The following is a 15,450-nucleotide window of genomic DNA, read 5'->3' as shown; positions in this document are numbered from 1 at the left end:
AAAGGCTCCCTGAGTCATCAGCAGGGGATTTTTCTGGGTTAAATGAACTGCAGCCTCAGAGGCCTAGCACTGTCAGGCTTCCACTGCTAGAAAAGACCCCCAAGTAGACATGACAGGATTGTGGGGAGTTTTACTACCACCTGAAAAATGGAGCTGACGCCATCTACCAGCTGCGGTGGTTGTGAGGATTAAGTGAGATTTTGCCAAGTGCTTGACAAGGTACCGGCACACAGTTACTGAGGCTTGAGGCTCAAGGAAAGGCAGCTAATACCGTTCCCACAGCTTGTGGCCATTGCAGGGTCACACAGATACGAGCCCGTCTCCTCCGAGGGGTCGCCGCAACTATTCCATGCTCAGGGCACCGGTATATCATTCATTTAATGACATGGCTAGTTGACTCTGACTTTGCAGGAAAACATGACTCCTTTCTTCCGAAGGAAGTCTGTGATTTAGACCTGAAAACGTGTAACTTATTCCTGCTCCTTCAGCCAAGGTGTCTTCCCTAAGGCCCAGTTCTGTGAAATAGATGTAAGGATGCAAAGGGCTGACCCCGTCAAGCACCAGGGCCCAGGGGTTGGCTGAGGCTGTGACTGGCACTGTCACCACAGCACTTCCTCTTGTGGCAGGGCCACTGCAGGAACAGCTCGGAGCTGCCGAACCAGACACGCCTGGTGGCTCAGGTCCTGGGACAGCGGTGCATGGCGCCACAGCAATGGGGCGAACATTCTAAGATGAAAGACTGCAGTTCAGGGCCTGGACAACAGGAGAAAGTTCTCATGGCCTCCGTTCACACAACATGAAGGAAAAGCTTTGGGGATTTAGAAGGCAAACTCTTTGATATTAAAATCTTCAATCTTCACCAAGTAAACCCACTGGAGTGTGAGAATGCCAATTATCTTCCAAATAAAGTAAATGTAGCCTGACTTCAGAACAGGGCAGCTGAGCTCTGGGATTCTTCTGAAGTATTTGTAAAACACAAGTGGCCCTCCTAACAAATAGCCCCAGGGCAGTGACCAGTACCAACTTTGATCATTGAATTTAAACTTTTGCATTCCTCCTCCAGAGTAGCGTCAAATGGGACTTGTAAAACATTCAACTATTACACAGTAAAACTGACAAAAATGGATTTTTCCTTGAACGGAAATGACTACATTAGAGAAATTATAGTAAATATATGTCTCTATTCTGTGAAGTGGGAACAATCCGTCTCTGTAGGCGACCCTTCCAAGCCACCTTTCTGTCCTCTGCATGGGACTTACTGTCTCTGACTGGGGAAAAGGGGAGAGACCTCAAGCCACAGGAGTGACAGAGCTCTGGAAAGTCCACTCTACCCCTCAGAAAGCATTCCCAGAACAAAAGAAAAAGAAAGGGGCAGCAGGCTCTAAAAATATACTCTTTGGCCCTGAACATCTGACTGTCCCCTCAAGGACAGTTAAAGGTACTGCTTCTCTGCCTAGCATGCTTTAGCGCCAGGCCATGCTGGCTGCCCTCCACCCAGACCTCAGTCCATGAGAAAGGAGAACTCAGGCCCAGGGGATCTGTGGCACTTACCTTCCTGGTGTCCTCTCCAGGCCCTCTGGGTCTCAGGAAATGGTTCTTGTCAGCCCCAGGGGCACTGGGCTCTTCACTGTCCTTCACAGGAAAATCTAGCTTCCTCAGCCTTTGGGCCACCACTAGGGATACAGACAGCAGCTCTGTAACTGCCCGTGACCAGGGAATGTCCTCGTAAGCTCACCTATGCTTCCTGGCCAGCATACCCCCAGTTGTTCCAGCACCACAATGAGGAAGCACAAGAACCTACAAGCATGTGGGCCCCTGCGCAGAGGAAGTTGGTTCACCCCAGGACCTTACTGCAAAGTGCCACCGCATCTAGCTTTACAGTACCAGCTCCCCATCTTGGTCACTCATAGCCTAGAGTCCCAGACAAAAACGACTTGGCTCCATTCAGAACTGACAATATCATTTTAAAAGAACAGCTCTGGAGACCAAAGAAGTGACTTGGCTTTTCTACCCAATGAGTAATTAAAACTCTCTTCGTCCTCCACAAGATTTCCATCTCAACTGAACATTATGTAATTTCCTGGAAACAGCAGGCTCATGGAGGCAAATGGGGATTAGAGACTATTCTAGGTATAAAAAAGAATCGGAGACATGTGAGTGAACAGGAAAGAGAGAAGCAGGGAACTGGATGACAAAGCGAACAGGAGAATCAGAGGGAAACAGTTACATAACATCAGATCATGATCATTTCACCCATTAAACCAAGGGAAACAAGGTGACAGCTCCTTCTCCCTCCGGCGTTACATCCAGACAGTGGAGAAACGGGGGGCTTTAAGGTAAGAGTGCCAAAAGGGAAAAAAAAAGTATCAGAGGAATTTAAGTAAAAGGCAAAGGGGCAGAATAAGCACCCAACTTGCTTTGGCCACCCTGCCCCGCCATCCCTATGGGGATGGAACTAATGTGATTTCTTTAGGGAAGCAATTTAAACAAAACTGCACCAAGAAAGCATTGCCATAGCTTAACCATTGGGTCAGGAACGACATACTTCTTCCCCCTGGAGGTCTATGCAATTATCTTGCATGATTGGATGAGAAAGCTCAAAGGTTAGGCTGCTATCTTTTGAGTCAGAACAAGTTGTCCAGCAAAGACCCCCAGGGCCACGCATCACAGCTAAGGGCTATTATTTACACAAGGCCTCATTAGAAACCACATATTAACCTGTTTATTCTTATGAAACAGGATGCATCTTCAGGTCCATATCTTCTTGGCAGCACAGAGAAACAAGATCCGGTCTCTTAGACCTGTGAGGGGTAAACCCCACACAAATTGTAGAAACACGGTAAATTCCATGGTTGATAAGACATTTTTACTGACATAGGTTTGTGTTTGTCTCTGCTTCACTTTCCTAATCAACTAAACAACTGATACAAACCGCCTAGGATGAAAAAATTATAGCAATCTATATCTGAAGCAACTGTACAAATCCAAATGGAATTGTTGTCCAAGATGGGAGGCTAGGAAAGGGTCATATAAAGCTTATTTCTTAAGAGCAGTAAAATCCTTTCATTGTGTCGGTGGGAGAATGTGATGTAGTCTGGTACATTTGATGTCCTGTTCCATGAACGCAACATATCAGAAGACAAGAGTTTAGAAATTCACTGAACACATTTTTATTGAGCACCTACTATATACGCCAGACACTGATCTAGCTGCTGACAACACAGCAGAAGACAACAGACAAAAATCCCTGCCCTTACGGAGCTCCTGGAGCTTACATTCTAGTGAAATCAAGATAAGAAAACTAACCCATGGAGAAAATGACCAAGTTATGAGCCAAAAAACAGCTCCTCTGAGAGTAAAAAAAGGATCTCCTAATGTTTAAGTCAGAAAAAAGAAATGAAGTCTCTAAGGAGTCACTTAAAAAGGCAGGTCTCTGCTGAGCTCCTTGACTCATGCCTGAGAAGGCAAGGGGCTCCCCCTTTACCACAGTCCTAGGGCAAAAGGTCAATGCACAGGGCTCCATAGGGGGTGGGGGTGGGGTGTTACACAAGGGCATATCCCAAAACCAAGGGCACTTACAACCAAAGAGTAAAGCAATGGTTGTGCAAATTTGTTTCAAGAATCAAGACAATAGTCTTTCAAATATGAAATTCAATGAAGAGGAACATAACCTACAGGTAATAAAAAATAAAAAGAACCAAGAAATTAAAATTAAAACATTTACAGCATAATAGTTTGAGAATGTAGAAAAGATTTTTACTTAGGAAAATATGTAATACTTAGCCCAAAAAGTAATAAAATAGGAACTCACTACAATTTGAGTTTTAAATGCAGGCAGGTAATTTCTGATTTAAAATGTTGTTTTTCTAAGGTAAGACAAGCTTGAAAGTAGTTTGCTCAAACTTGGCTTTACATAATGGTTTAATGTACAAAGTTTTACAGGTATCTTTGCAACTTCACAAAGCAGAACAGGGTTCCCTAGGTTTAAAAGAGGTTATGAATGAAAGAAACAATTCCAAAACTGAAATGGAAATGAGCCAACTGCATGGCAGGATGTACCAAGAGAAAAATAAGCTCCAACAAAACCTCATTAGTTAAAATTCATTAGGGACACGGCAAGTTTGAATAGGAAAACGTTAACAGATTTAAATGAAAAAATATTTAAATTCTCCATGAAATACAGATGTATATATTTCATGGATAAAGAATACATTGAATATACCTACAAACAAGGTGTGGCCTTATAAAGATCCTCATGAAAAGTTTTTTAATATAATTAAAAAGAGTGATTAGTAATTGGCATATCAACTGGTGGTAAACGGGTGCTTTCTGAAGAGAGTTTTAAAATTGTTTAAGTGGTTCAGACCCAAGAGAATTCCTTACATACAATTAATTTGCTTCAGTTTTACTTGTTACCTTGAGATCCAGGAGAGATTAATGAGGTTTTACAATAAAAGCAGAAAAACAAAGATTTCAAATGATAAGATTCCAGCGTCACCCATACCAAGAAATTCGTAATGAAGCTTCAGTTTGGAAAGCTACTACTGTGCCATCTAGCAAAGACCGGATGTTAACACACAGCCGGAAGCAGAATGAGGTTAAGGGCAGCAAATCCTCACAGTATTATACCAGTGGTTCCTTTACTCAATACCAAATTGCATTCTTACAGTGACACAGTGGAACTACTGCTTATTAGGAGGCACTAAATTTTTAAGTTTCACTGGGTAGAGAGAAAGAGAGAGAGAAATAGTTCTGAAAGCAGTCACAGTGGTAAGTGGTGGAAATCCAGTTAGGTTTCAACATCACAAACTAGCAGCAAGATACATCTGCACTTCAGGTTTCTGAATGACATGATTACAAACAAAATCAAGCAAATAAAAACCAAAACAACCAGCACATGAACTCCAAGCTTCCACATTCCCCTTTCATTTAAGACACTGATGCAGACCATCATTATACAGGAAAAAGTGGCTTTCGCTACAGTTAAAACTCAATGTGTCTCCCAAATAGAGTGTTTATAAAATAAGTTATTCTAAACCACGTATATTAAACTTTGGAACGATGGAGAGACACACAGATATATGTAAACATCAAGAGAATCACTCCACTCCATGTCTGGGTCCCAACCCGCCCAGGCATCATCAGGTGTATTAAGCGGCCAGGGCCTGAGGAAGCAGCGAGGATGCAGGAGCCCAGATGGTGCTAGAGAAAGCATTAGGAGACAATCAAGAAATGACTGCACCGAGTGTCAGGGATGGGTCGCAAACAATAAGAATGGTTTAAATATAATTATCTCAACAAGGAAGACGAGTAAAAACAATCCCATTTCATCTTTAGAGAGAATCAAGTCACTGAAATCTGCTTTGTTGCAAGTCGTTGCCATTTGCTTGGATGAGGTCTTGAAGATTTTCCATTTTCTCCACCCAGTTTAAGAACACATTGACTAGAAATCTGTGATAAGAAGTTAGTAAAGTCTTTTCCCTCCTGCTCCTCATCATGCCAACGCAAGCACTGGAAAATTCCAAACAAAATCAAGTTAGTGGTACAGAAAGTTCATAAACTATCTATGTGACAATGACAGCAATGATCCAAAAGCATGAAACTATGACTTCTCATTGTGGTCAGCTTCTTTACTCTGCCAGGCTAATCAAAAGTTAAACTTTAAAAACTGATTAAAATCCAAAAACAAAAAAACTGTTTTTACCAGTAAACATCACATTCCTACCCAGTCCTAGACATGGAACTGAGAAAATGGCCTGCTCAATGTGGGCCAAGAAGAGGGCACAGCATTCCGGGAGCTCCCCACCCTCCCCTGTCTCCCATATGCTTATCGCCTTGCCCACTTAACATCACTCACACCCTGTCAACCAAAGCAAAAGGCTGCAAGGCAGAAAACAGAAGGACATACCACTTATAGCTTCCTGTGCGAAGTATTTGACATCCATGTCTTCATCTTGGCCTAACTTCTGTAGTACTGGCTTAACTTCCTCCTGCAAAGCACTAAAATCCAACAGTATTATCTGTGAAAGGCAGTCTTCTGGGCCAGAAAAATGCTCTATGGTAATTTTTAAAGTTTTTTTTTTAAAAAAAATACATATATATTTTAAAGCACCTATAAGTTTGACAAGTACAAAATAGTTTCTAAAGTTTTCAACAGAATTAGCTTCAGAAAATGATCTACGCATATATGAGCTTAAATACAGAAGTCCAAGTAGAGTGGACACCCTCACAAATGATTGTTAGTACTTTATTATTTTATTTAAACAAACTCATACCTGAGGTAAAGTGAAAATCACTACATTTAATTTTAGCTATTACTCCCCACTACGAGGTAAAAATTTTAATCTACTTTTAAAATAGAAATGATATAAAAATCTTACTCAATATCTAGAATTGGTCCGATTTTCTGTAGAGATTTGGCCACGTTGAAACGAACATTTGCTACTTGGTCCCCTGCCATTTTCAGTACGATAGGCAGCATCTGCTTAGTGGTTATTTCCTGACCACAGGCTTCAGACAGTGCCTAGAAAAAGATATGATGGCACATTTAAAACACTTATATTTTTAAATATCGTAAAATCTAAAGAAACAAGTTAATATTTAATAAGTAACTGATCAACAGGAAAATGTTTCTAGTTTGAGTCTGAAAAAGGGATACAAGGTAGCATTCAAAAATATCCAAGGATTAGATGAGAATCCACAACTGACTTGACTACATTTTAACAAACATGAAAAATGACATTTTCTCTCATCTCTTAACTGTCCAAATTAATTAGTATAATACATTCCAAACAGAAGAAAATATATTCAGAATTCAGAAACACGGTCTTGAATAATCAAAGACAAAGCAAAGCAATCATAGCTATGCAATACTTACATTAATGCAGAATAAAGTGGTCATTCTGTGCAAATAATTAGGATCATTTGCCATTACTAACACTTTGGGAACAATGGCACTTTGGGCCCACTCTATACCAAACTTCTGAACTAGTTTCATGAGGTTGTTGGTGGCAGCTTCACGAATGGCATACACTGCAGAAGAGGTGAAGAACATACTGTCATTCTGCTTACATATAAGCATAACCTAGTTTACTTCCATCATCATCAAAGGTGGACCAAAAACAAAATTCTGCAAACATACTCCAAATTTAGTCATACAATGGCAAACATGGTCAACTACAACTCATACTGACTTGGTTTTATTACAGCTTCAAAATGTATAATATGTCTAAGGAAAAAGGAGATAAGGAGCTCATTACAACCACCATTAATTAATTAACAAATATGAGTGTCTACTATGTGCTAAGATCAAACACTCTATCAAAGAAACGAAAGCTAGTCATTCCAAGAAGACACATGATATAAGACTGAATATAATAAAGTATAAAATTGTGTGGTAAAGACCAGAGGGCTGTAGTAGAGAAGAGAGAACAGGAAGGCCTGAGAAGGCTTTGGGAGAGAGAGAGGCCTTGTGCTGGGCCTAAAAGATTAGAGGGGATTTGTGTTAAAAAGAAAGAAAAGGACAGGAATTCTTGGAAAGAGCAAAAAATTTTACACAGGACACAAAGAAAACAACTGAAAGCTGTGAAAATGTGAGGCTGGACAGTTTAGGGTAGACCCAGAACACAGAGCACCTTGGAAGCTAAATTTAGATGGTAGACAACAGGGAGGTCATTTAGAGGCCACTGTGGTCATCTACACAACAGCAAATAAAAACATCAGACCAACTTGCCTATTTTCCCTTAAAAATGTCAAATACCTTCTGTGAATAAAGGTACCTGCTTTAACATCTAATAATTCCCTATAAGATCATTTATCAAAAACACTATAAATCTAAACAGGGTCTGAACTACTATTTTCTCAACAACCGGTTGCTATATGCAGCACTAAACAAAGACAGGTGCTACTTCATTTCACAGGTCCAATACAAATCAAAATGGGTGGGAGGATACTGATTCCTTATCCTTCTCTCTCCAGGTAAGCCCAACCCTGCTGGTAATATAATGGACAAGAACAGCTATATAAGCCACAGTCCCGATCCCGGGCAATTTATACGACACTTCTGGGCAGGAAGTATGCAATTATTCTCAGTCCACAGAGCCTTACAGGTTATGCCATGGATGAGAATAGGCAAGATGGTATAGCCAAAGAACTATATATTACCAACACGCAACCTGACCAAACTCTACGGGAGAATCAATCTGTCAGTAGTATCTAGAAGCACTCTCTAAGAATAAGCTCAAGTCAACTGTTTTATCCACAATACAAATTCTCTCCCTCACATTCACAGCCTGTCTTCGGCACAACCCCTCTGCCCCCTGAGGAGGTGCTAACTAGAATATATGTCTTCTCCTCCAATTCTGTTTTTTTAATTTGAGATTTTTCTCATCCTAACGCCATTACCATAGAAGGGATCTCACTACCAGAGAAACCAGAGACAGAGAACACACGAGCTTGGCCCTGACCCATACCTTAACTGCATTCAACTCTACTTGGCCAGATGCCTACTATGTTCCTGGCTCCTCTCAATTTTGTTGCCAAAAGAATGCAAACTATTCCACAGTTCTGCCTGTTTTCTCTCCTTGTTTTGTCTCTTTTCCTCCCTCTATCCCACTCCCCTCAAGGTCTGCCTGACTTGCAAGGTTCCTCTGAATGTCTAACATACTCTACATGCTCACTAACTTTGATCGTAGTTTTTCCTTTCTCCTATAAAAAATAAATTCTCCTAAATTCCTCCCCTTGGATCAATATTGTCCATTAAACTATGAGAATAGAGTTAAGTGGCACGTGCTTCCTTATATATCTATGGATTTTCACAATATTCTTTTAGTAGTTTTATAATCAAGAAAAAGATTCCAAAAACATAAATTGATCAGTGATCAATTAATACATAGCAGTTATCTAAAATGTAAAGACAACAAAAAACCTATGTGAATAATTAAATATAGAACAATATCAGAGCTGACATTGCATCGGTTCAAAGAATGCTTGTATAGTGACAGAAAGAAATCTAACTATGGGAGGTGAATGCACAGTGTAAATACATATATGCCTTACTGTTAAAGTGTACAGCTGAAACTACTGGATTTCGTTAACCAATGTCGCCATAAAAAAATAAATTTAAAAAATAAAAACACAAAGAATGCTTCTACTGCCCACTTTAGTATATCACTACAAAACAAACAAACAAACAAACAAAGGTCTCTCCTGTTCCCAAAGTAGAAGAAAAAAATCAGAGGAAAAAGAAAGGGGTAAATCAACTTACATAGAGCAAACCTACACAGAATGTCAGGAATTTAATTCTTTGTGGAACCGGGACTTTAGAAGTTCCTCAAAATAAATCTAAAATGCCAGCTTTCTAAGAAAGTACAGAATGATCTGGGGACATGTCAGTCCCACTAACATTAAATATGTATCAGAAATAATCTAAATATGTTTTTCTAAAAAGAGAGGAATTTCTTCCTATGATTTGCCAAACTTAAGTTTCATTTGAAAAGAAAAAAATTAGGCCATAAAAGGTAACTTTAGAGAAGAAAAAACCGTCTTCAAAATCTAGTCTGAAAATACTGAAATTATCGATGTATAGGTGCCTTTCTGAGATTTGCCCTTTTCATTCCCCTCATCTTCACACTCTTAACCGTATGACTGCCCGTATGATCCAAATATGCCCTTTGCATACATGTTAAAGCAGAAACAAATATCCCACTCCTCCCAAATATCCAGGTATAAGCACTGCAGAAGAACAAAGATACACTCAATGCACGAAGTGTACATAAGATGCTGTGGAAATGAAACAGGATGCCTACCGTATCCACCAAAATATGTAACTGAAGCTCAGGACGCTATGTTATGAGCCCCAGGACCCTCATCTGACAGGTCTCAGACACTGAAGGTGCTGATCTGGACCTGGGGCCCTGCACTGGATCTCACCAGTACAGAGGGCGTCCTTCCTACCCACTGCTGCCTAGCTGACAAGAGAAGACACATACGCCTGAGACCTTGTCAAAAAGTCAACTGCTAACAAATTAACATATAAAATGGTTTTATATATAACATCGATAGTCTCGTATATTATGATAAGCAGCAATACCAGTTTTCATTTGTATAATAGTTTGTGGCATTTGAAGAAAAGGATTCTGTGACTGTTGAAGTGAATTATGTTATAAATGCAAAAAGAAGATAAAGTATTAAAAAAAAACCTATTTTCTAAATGCTGTCCCATCTGACCCTGCCCTGAGCTCACAATTCACCTTCTCTTACCATTATGGCAGCAGCAGCTAAGGGCACAGGCAGTAAACTTGCCTTTCACCAAAAGCAGAAATCTGGGCCTTCTCTGACTTAAGTCATAGCTGACATCTCCCACTCCTAGACTCCTTTACTGTGACCCTGTACACCTCCTTCTCTATGTCACCTCAAAGAAGCCAAATAGCCTTTTCTTCCCCAAAGGACTGTCATCTGACTGGCCAATCCCTGTCCAACCAAGTCTAGCGTGGCTGCAGGCACAAAAGACTGCCTGCCTGGTCAAGCACAAGACCTGGGGATAAGAAAAGAATTGAATATATGTATAAAAGAGTTAGAAAATAATGTAATAGAATGAGTAAGGAACAGGGAAAAGATATTGTTTAATGGAGGAAATAAAGTTTAAGATAGAAAAAAACTTCTAGAAAATAGAAATGTCACACTTGTGTTCAGAGGAAGCTAATGGGACTTTAATCAGTCCTTCTTCATCCCTACACTGGAAAGGCAAAATATCTGGTCAGACCAGGAGTCTTTTCCAGAAAAGAAATACATAAACAAAATGGGATATAAGCAAAAACAGGAGCCTTCCATAATAACCTGTTTTTAACTTATTTGCTTACCATGGTCCACGAGCCAGGCCATACATAACGAATTCAGCTTTTCATCAAAGAATTCCACACCCTATGGATATAGAAAATTCCATTAACACACACATCCAAAGTTTAGAAATCAAGATGATCTATTTAGATTACACCAGCGTGACCTGAAAGCTAAAAAAAAATAAAAAATAAAAATTACTTATTTCCAAACAAGCTGAATTCATGAAATCAGCCAGAAAAGGAATAACATGGGATTTTATTTACTAATTTTAAGTCTACTTTATTGGATAGAAATCATCAACAAAGAAAAGATAAGTGAGATGGCCCATGCCCTGCTAAGTAGGAGAGAACTGGCTGCCAGATACAATACTGCAGATGAGTAGAGAGAATGCAGTGTGGACGGTCTGCCAAGCAACCTCTAGATAATCTGTAAAACTGAATTACCCAGGAAAATACCTGTCAATAATATTAGTAATTCTCAAAATTTCCCTTTTTGGTTAATATAATAAATCATTAAGGATGAAAAAACTGGCATCAAGAAAGAGAGATATTCCCAATTAAACAGAGTATTTCTGAGATGATTAAAGAAAGCAAAGAGAGAGTAGAGCAGGCACAATACTGACTATAGGTGACATGGTCCCAGCATAGTCACAGGTGGAAGAATCCTGGCTCTCCTGGTTTTGCTCTTTCTATGAACGAGCAGCCTCTCCAGCACTAGAGACAAGGTCCTGGAGCTGATTCACACAGACCTGTCACTGTGGAACTTCTGTACCATGTGGGAGAACGCTGTGATACATGTTTTCCTAACGCCTCCTTTTGGGTCTACACATTTCTTTGGGTCCTAAGAATTTTCTGACTGGTGATTACATATTTTAAATAAAAAGATGTAATAAAAAGTTTCAGCACTTTGAAAAGTGATTTAATAGCATAGAATGGTTTTATAATGGATTATGAACAAGTTTTAGCATGTACTTACGTTACCATGTCAGCTCTCAAAGCTTTCCTTCTCATTCCAGCTTATGGGTTTTTCTTTTATTTCCTAATTTTTGTGATTCAACTTTACATTTACTCATGATGGTCCACAAGCCAGGCCATACAAAAAGTCATGAAAGAATTTTATAAATTGACTACCTGATATAAAACTCTTTACAGATTAAAAAAAAAAAAAGTAAAGTATATAAAACTAACAAGAAATTGAAAATGTATAACAAAATGTTCATGACCGATGTATTTCACCCCTGCCAGACAGGTATGAGTCAGCCAAAGTCTGACCATCTGTTTTGCTTCCATACTCTTCCATAGAGCTACCAACCTTTGCTGACTTCCCAGGTTTAAGAAAAGCAGAGATTAAAAAAAAAAAAAAATTAGTACTAAATTAACCCTCCCTTATGGACAGTTGTTTAGCAAACAAGCTAGCTAGCCACTGCTGCTTTCCACTCTGGAGAGGTGATCCATAACAGTCACCAGTGAAGAACAGAAGATGACTCCTTCAGTACTTGGGAGTGACAAACAGGTGATAAGATGACTTTGCCTGACCCTTTTAGCTATATACTATCTTTGGCATTCATTTTGAAGAATGGAATACTTCAAATTTTATGAAACATGTGATGCCAGACATGTACGAGATGCATTTCATACACTAAATATACCAAAATTAGCGATACATATTCAATGGTCCAAGAAAAGAAAAATAAATCCTACATGCTATGATCTGAAAGGAATCAAAGTGGAGTTGAGAGAGGGGAAACAAACTGCAGTAATGTTTGCTGTTAAATAACATGACATTATGAGCTTTCTCAAAAAACACTCAGGTCATCATTTATTTAACACTGAACAAACGTTAAGTGCCTGATTAATGCCAGGCACTATGGTAGGCACTAGAAATAAAACACTGAACACAGTCCCTAAAAGATCACCTATCTCCCCAACTAGATTTTAACAGTTACAATACACTTTAATAAATGCTACCAACATGGTAAGAATGTATCAAACTTAGAACTGCATAGGGCACCTACTGAAAAGGAAAGGATGTGACTCTAAAACCTAGTGTTGACATTTTAATTGATGATATCAGGGTAAAAATAATCATGAAACTTAAATGGTAACAGACAATTTGACAAGGTGGACTCTGGCCACAATACTTGCATTACAAACTTCAATACTCCTTTTCCAGTCTTATTCCTCAACTCCTTTTAACCAGAATGTAGGAAAAGCAGTAATCAAAGACATTTTGCTCAAGATATAGAGAAACAGGAAAGCTGAGCATAAATCAAAGTTGACTTATCTTGAAACCATATTCCCGTTTCCTCTCAGTTAAATAGTTCTTAAGCCAGAGAGACTTTAAATTACACAAAATTTACATCACAGATACCAAGAAACTGATTACAGTCTTCTATGGCTTTGCTTTGAGGTGGTGGTGAGGTGAAATGTGTTTCTAAAATTCCTTTTTGTTAGAGATGAATGCACTTCTAAAGAAAATAAAACTAGGACAGACCACACTTAAATGTGTCAAAATGAACATAATCATACAAGTTACTGGGGCCTCCTACTTCCCATGGTAAATCTGCTCCACTATCTGATGCTATCCTTCATTTCAAGGAGCACACATACTCACCAGCTGACCTGCCAGCAGTGGCATATACTCAATGATGGCCAGCCGGACCCTCCATTTGGCATCTTCAGCCAGCTCCACTATGGCAGGAAGAAGAGACTGAGAGAGCTGACGGATTCCAATTACTTCATTTACACAATCCAAATTGGAGATGATATTGAGACGAACTTCAGGACACTGCAAGTACACAAGCACCAAAAAAACATATATAAAAATCAAGTTCTCTGCCTAGTATTTTCCTACTGTCATGATGAGATTAAAAAAAAAAACAAAACTGCTAAGCAAAGTTTAAAATAAGGAAATATCGATACAGGTGAAAAAAAGTATAGTCTTAGAAGAAATAATACTAAGTACACAAATAATTCAAAGCAAATAAATGTAACTGATCTTAAACAGAACTTTCAATGACAAGTCTACAGGATGGTAAAGAGAAAAGGCTCTGGAATCAAATTACATGTATTCAAACTCCAGATCTGCCATTGCTGAAAACTTGGGTTCTCAGCCATTGCACCCAGCTTCCTCATCTGTAAATGGGGATAAGAACTGCCTCATAAGATTGCTCGTGAGGATGACATGTAATACATGAAAAGTAATACGTGAACATACCTGGCATATAGTATTACATAATACAGTATCACTATAATATTGATATTATATTTAAATTTAATGAAATATTTTTTAAAAGATATATTAAGTTTAAAGAAAGAAACCAGTGCATATCACCGGGAATTAAACAGAAAGAATGGACAGACATTTTTAAGTCTGTATCAATGGCTCTACGTGCTCATTTTCTGGGGAACTTGCGACCCCATACTCAAAAACAGGTATTGTCACTGGTTTAAAATGTTACTTTTTAAAATCCCTTCATCCCTATGTTTTGGGTTCTAGTTTAGTGAAACCCCAAACCAAATTGCCAACTATCAAGCAACAGAATTTACAGCCAGTCTATGGCTATGCTACCTTGAACAAGCCCAATCCCGTCTGTTCTCAGAAGCTAAGCAGGGTCGGGCCTGGTTAGTACTTGGATAGGAGACCACCTAGGAAGACCAGGTGCTATAGGTGTAAAAAATAAAAAAATAAGGGATTGTAAACTGACAAGTCCTTGCAATCTGTGAGATCAACCAAGGGTTGCCGCCCAAAAAAAATTTTTTAAAAAGAATTTATAGCCAGACTTACCTCATCCTTTAACTGAGCTAAAAAAAGAGGTAGAAGATGTTCAATGGTATTCTCTTTGCCCAAAATGGTAGACAATCCCATAATTACAGAAGCTAGAGCTGATTTGACATGTTGATTTGTATCAGATACTAATTCCTAAAATAAAATAAAAATTAAAAGCCTTTCTTTGGCAAGACAACAAACTTCCATATCGTTTTCCAAAAAATTTAAAAAGACAACAGTATTTCAATATTGATTAGTTGATATTTCCTTAGACCATCTGTCAGATAACATAAATCTATGCACCAAAGAGCATTTTACAATTATAATGCAGTGATAAATAACGATGTCACACATTAACATATCTGTCCCATTCATCCCTTGTCCACCTTTACACTCAAAGAGTTTTAAAGTAAAACCATAAGAAAATCGAGGTAAGGTCTGCCTTCGTATAGGGAAGAGTAAAACAAAAAATAAAGTTAGGTTTACCTTAATATAGGGCAGAATTTGATTCATAATTATGGTCTCTCTACCTTCAATGGGCAAGTTCTCACAAAGTTCTAAAAGAGATAAAAAAAAATAGAAAACTGAAAAATAGAATAATGTTTACATAGAGATATTTACAAGGAGCCAAATGAAGAAATTTAACCAACTTTATCAATAGTTTCAAGTTAAATCAAGTCATATGTTTAAGCAAATAAGCTCCAAGAAGGAAAAATGGTTCTCATTCTAAATGAACTTTTTCATAAATCTATACGGCACTGTGTGTCACACCAATCCAACCTGAAAGAGTGTTTTTTTTTCTTTTTTTTTTTTTACAGAAACAGGATAAAATGGCTGGTTTTA

General features: G+C 38.7%; 1 protein-coding gene and 1 pseudogene across 4 annotated transcripts in view; one reads left to right on the top strand and one right to left on the bottom strand.

The window, feature by feature from the left end:
- Positions 1-15,450, bottom strand: part of PPP2R1B (protein phosphatase 2 scaffold subunit Abeta) — a 33,602-nt gene that overhangs the window by 8,301 nt on the left and 9,851 nt on the right. For 3 of the 4 annotated variants that reach the window (XM_016165649.2, XM_036221441.1, XM_036221442.1), the window contains exons 8-15: positions 15,094-15,164; positions 14,626-14,760; positions 13,453-13,626; positions 10,860-10,920; positions 6,878-7,032; positions 6,381-6,523; positions 5,909-6,000; positions 1,552-1,673 (exon numbers count right to left, since the gene is read on the bottom strand). In XM_016165649.2, coding sequence (XP_016021135.2) covers positions 1,552-1,673; positions 5,909-6,000; positions 6,381-6,523; positions 6,878-7,032; positions 10,860-10,920; positions 13,453-13,626; positions 14,626-14,760; positions 15,094-15,164 — 953 coding nt within the window. Of the gene's footprint in view, positions 1-1,551; positions 1,674-3,146; positions 5,512-5,908; positions 6,001-6,380; positions 6,524-6,877; positions 7,033-10,859; positions 10,921-13,452; positions 13,627-14,625; positions 14,761-15,093; positions 15,165-15,450 lie in introns of those variants that run through there. The other variant, XM_016165653.2, reaches the window with a different exon arrangement.
- Positions 14,393-14,511, top strand: LOC118603712 (annotated as a pseudogene).

Source organism: Rousettus aegyptiacus, unplaced genomic scaffold (assembly GCF_014176215.1).
Source record: "Rousettus aegyptiacus isolate mRouAeg1 unplaced genomic scaffold, mRouAeg1.p scaffold_m13_p_5, whole genome shotgun sequence".
Taxonomy (NCBI): domain Eukaryota; kingdom Metazoa; phylum Chordata; class Mammalia; order Chiroptera; family Pteropodidae; genus Rousettus; species Rousettus aegyptiacus.
This window is presented reverse-complemented; position numbering and strand designations above follow the sequence as displayed.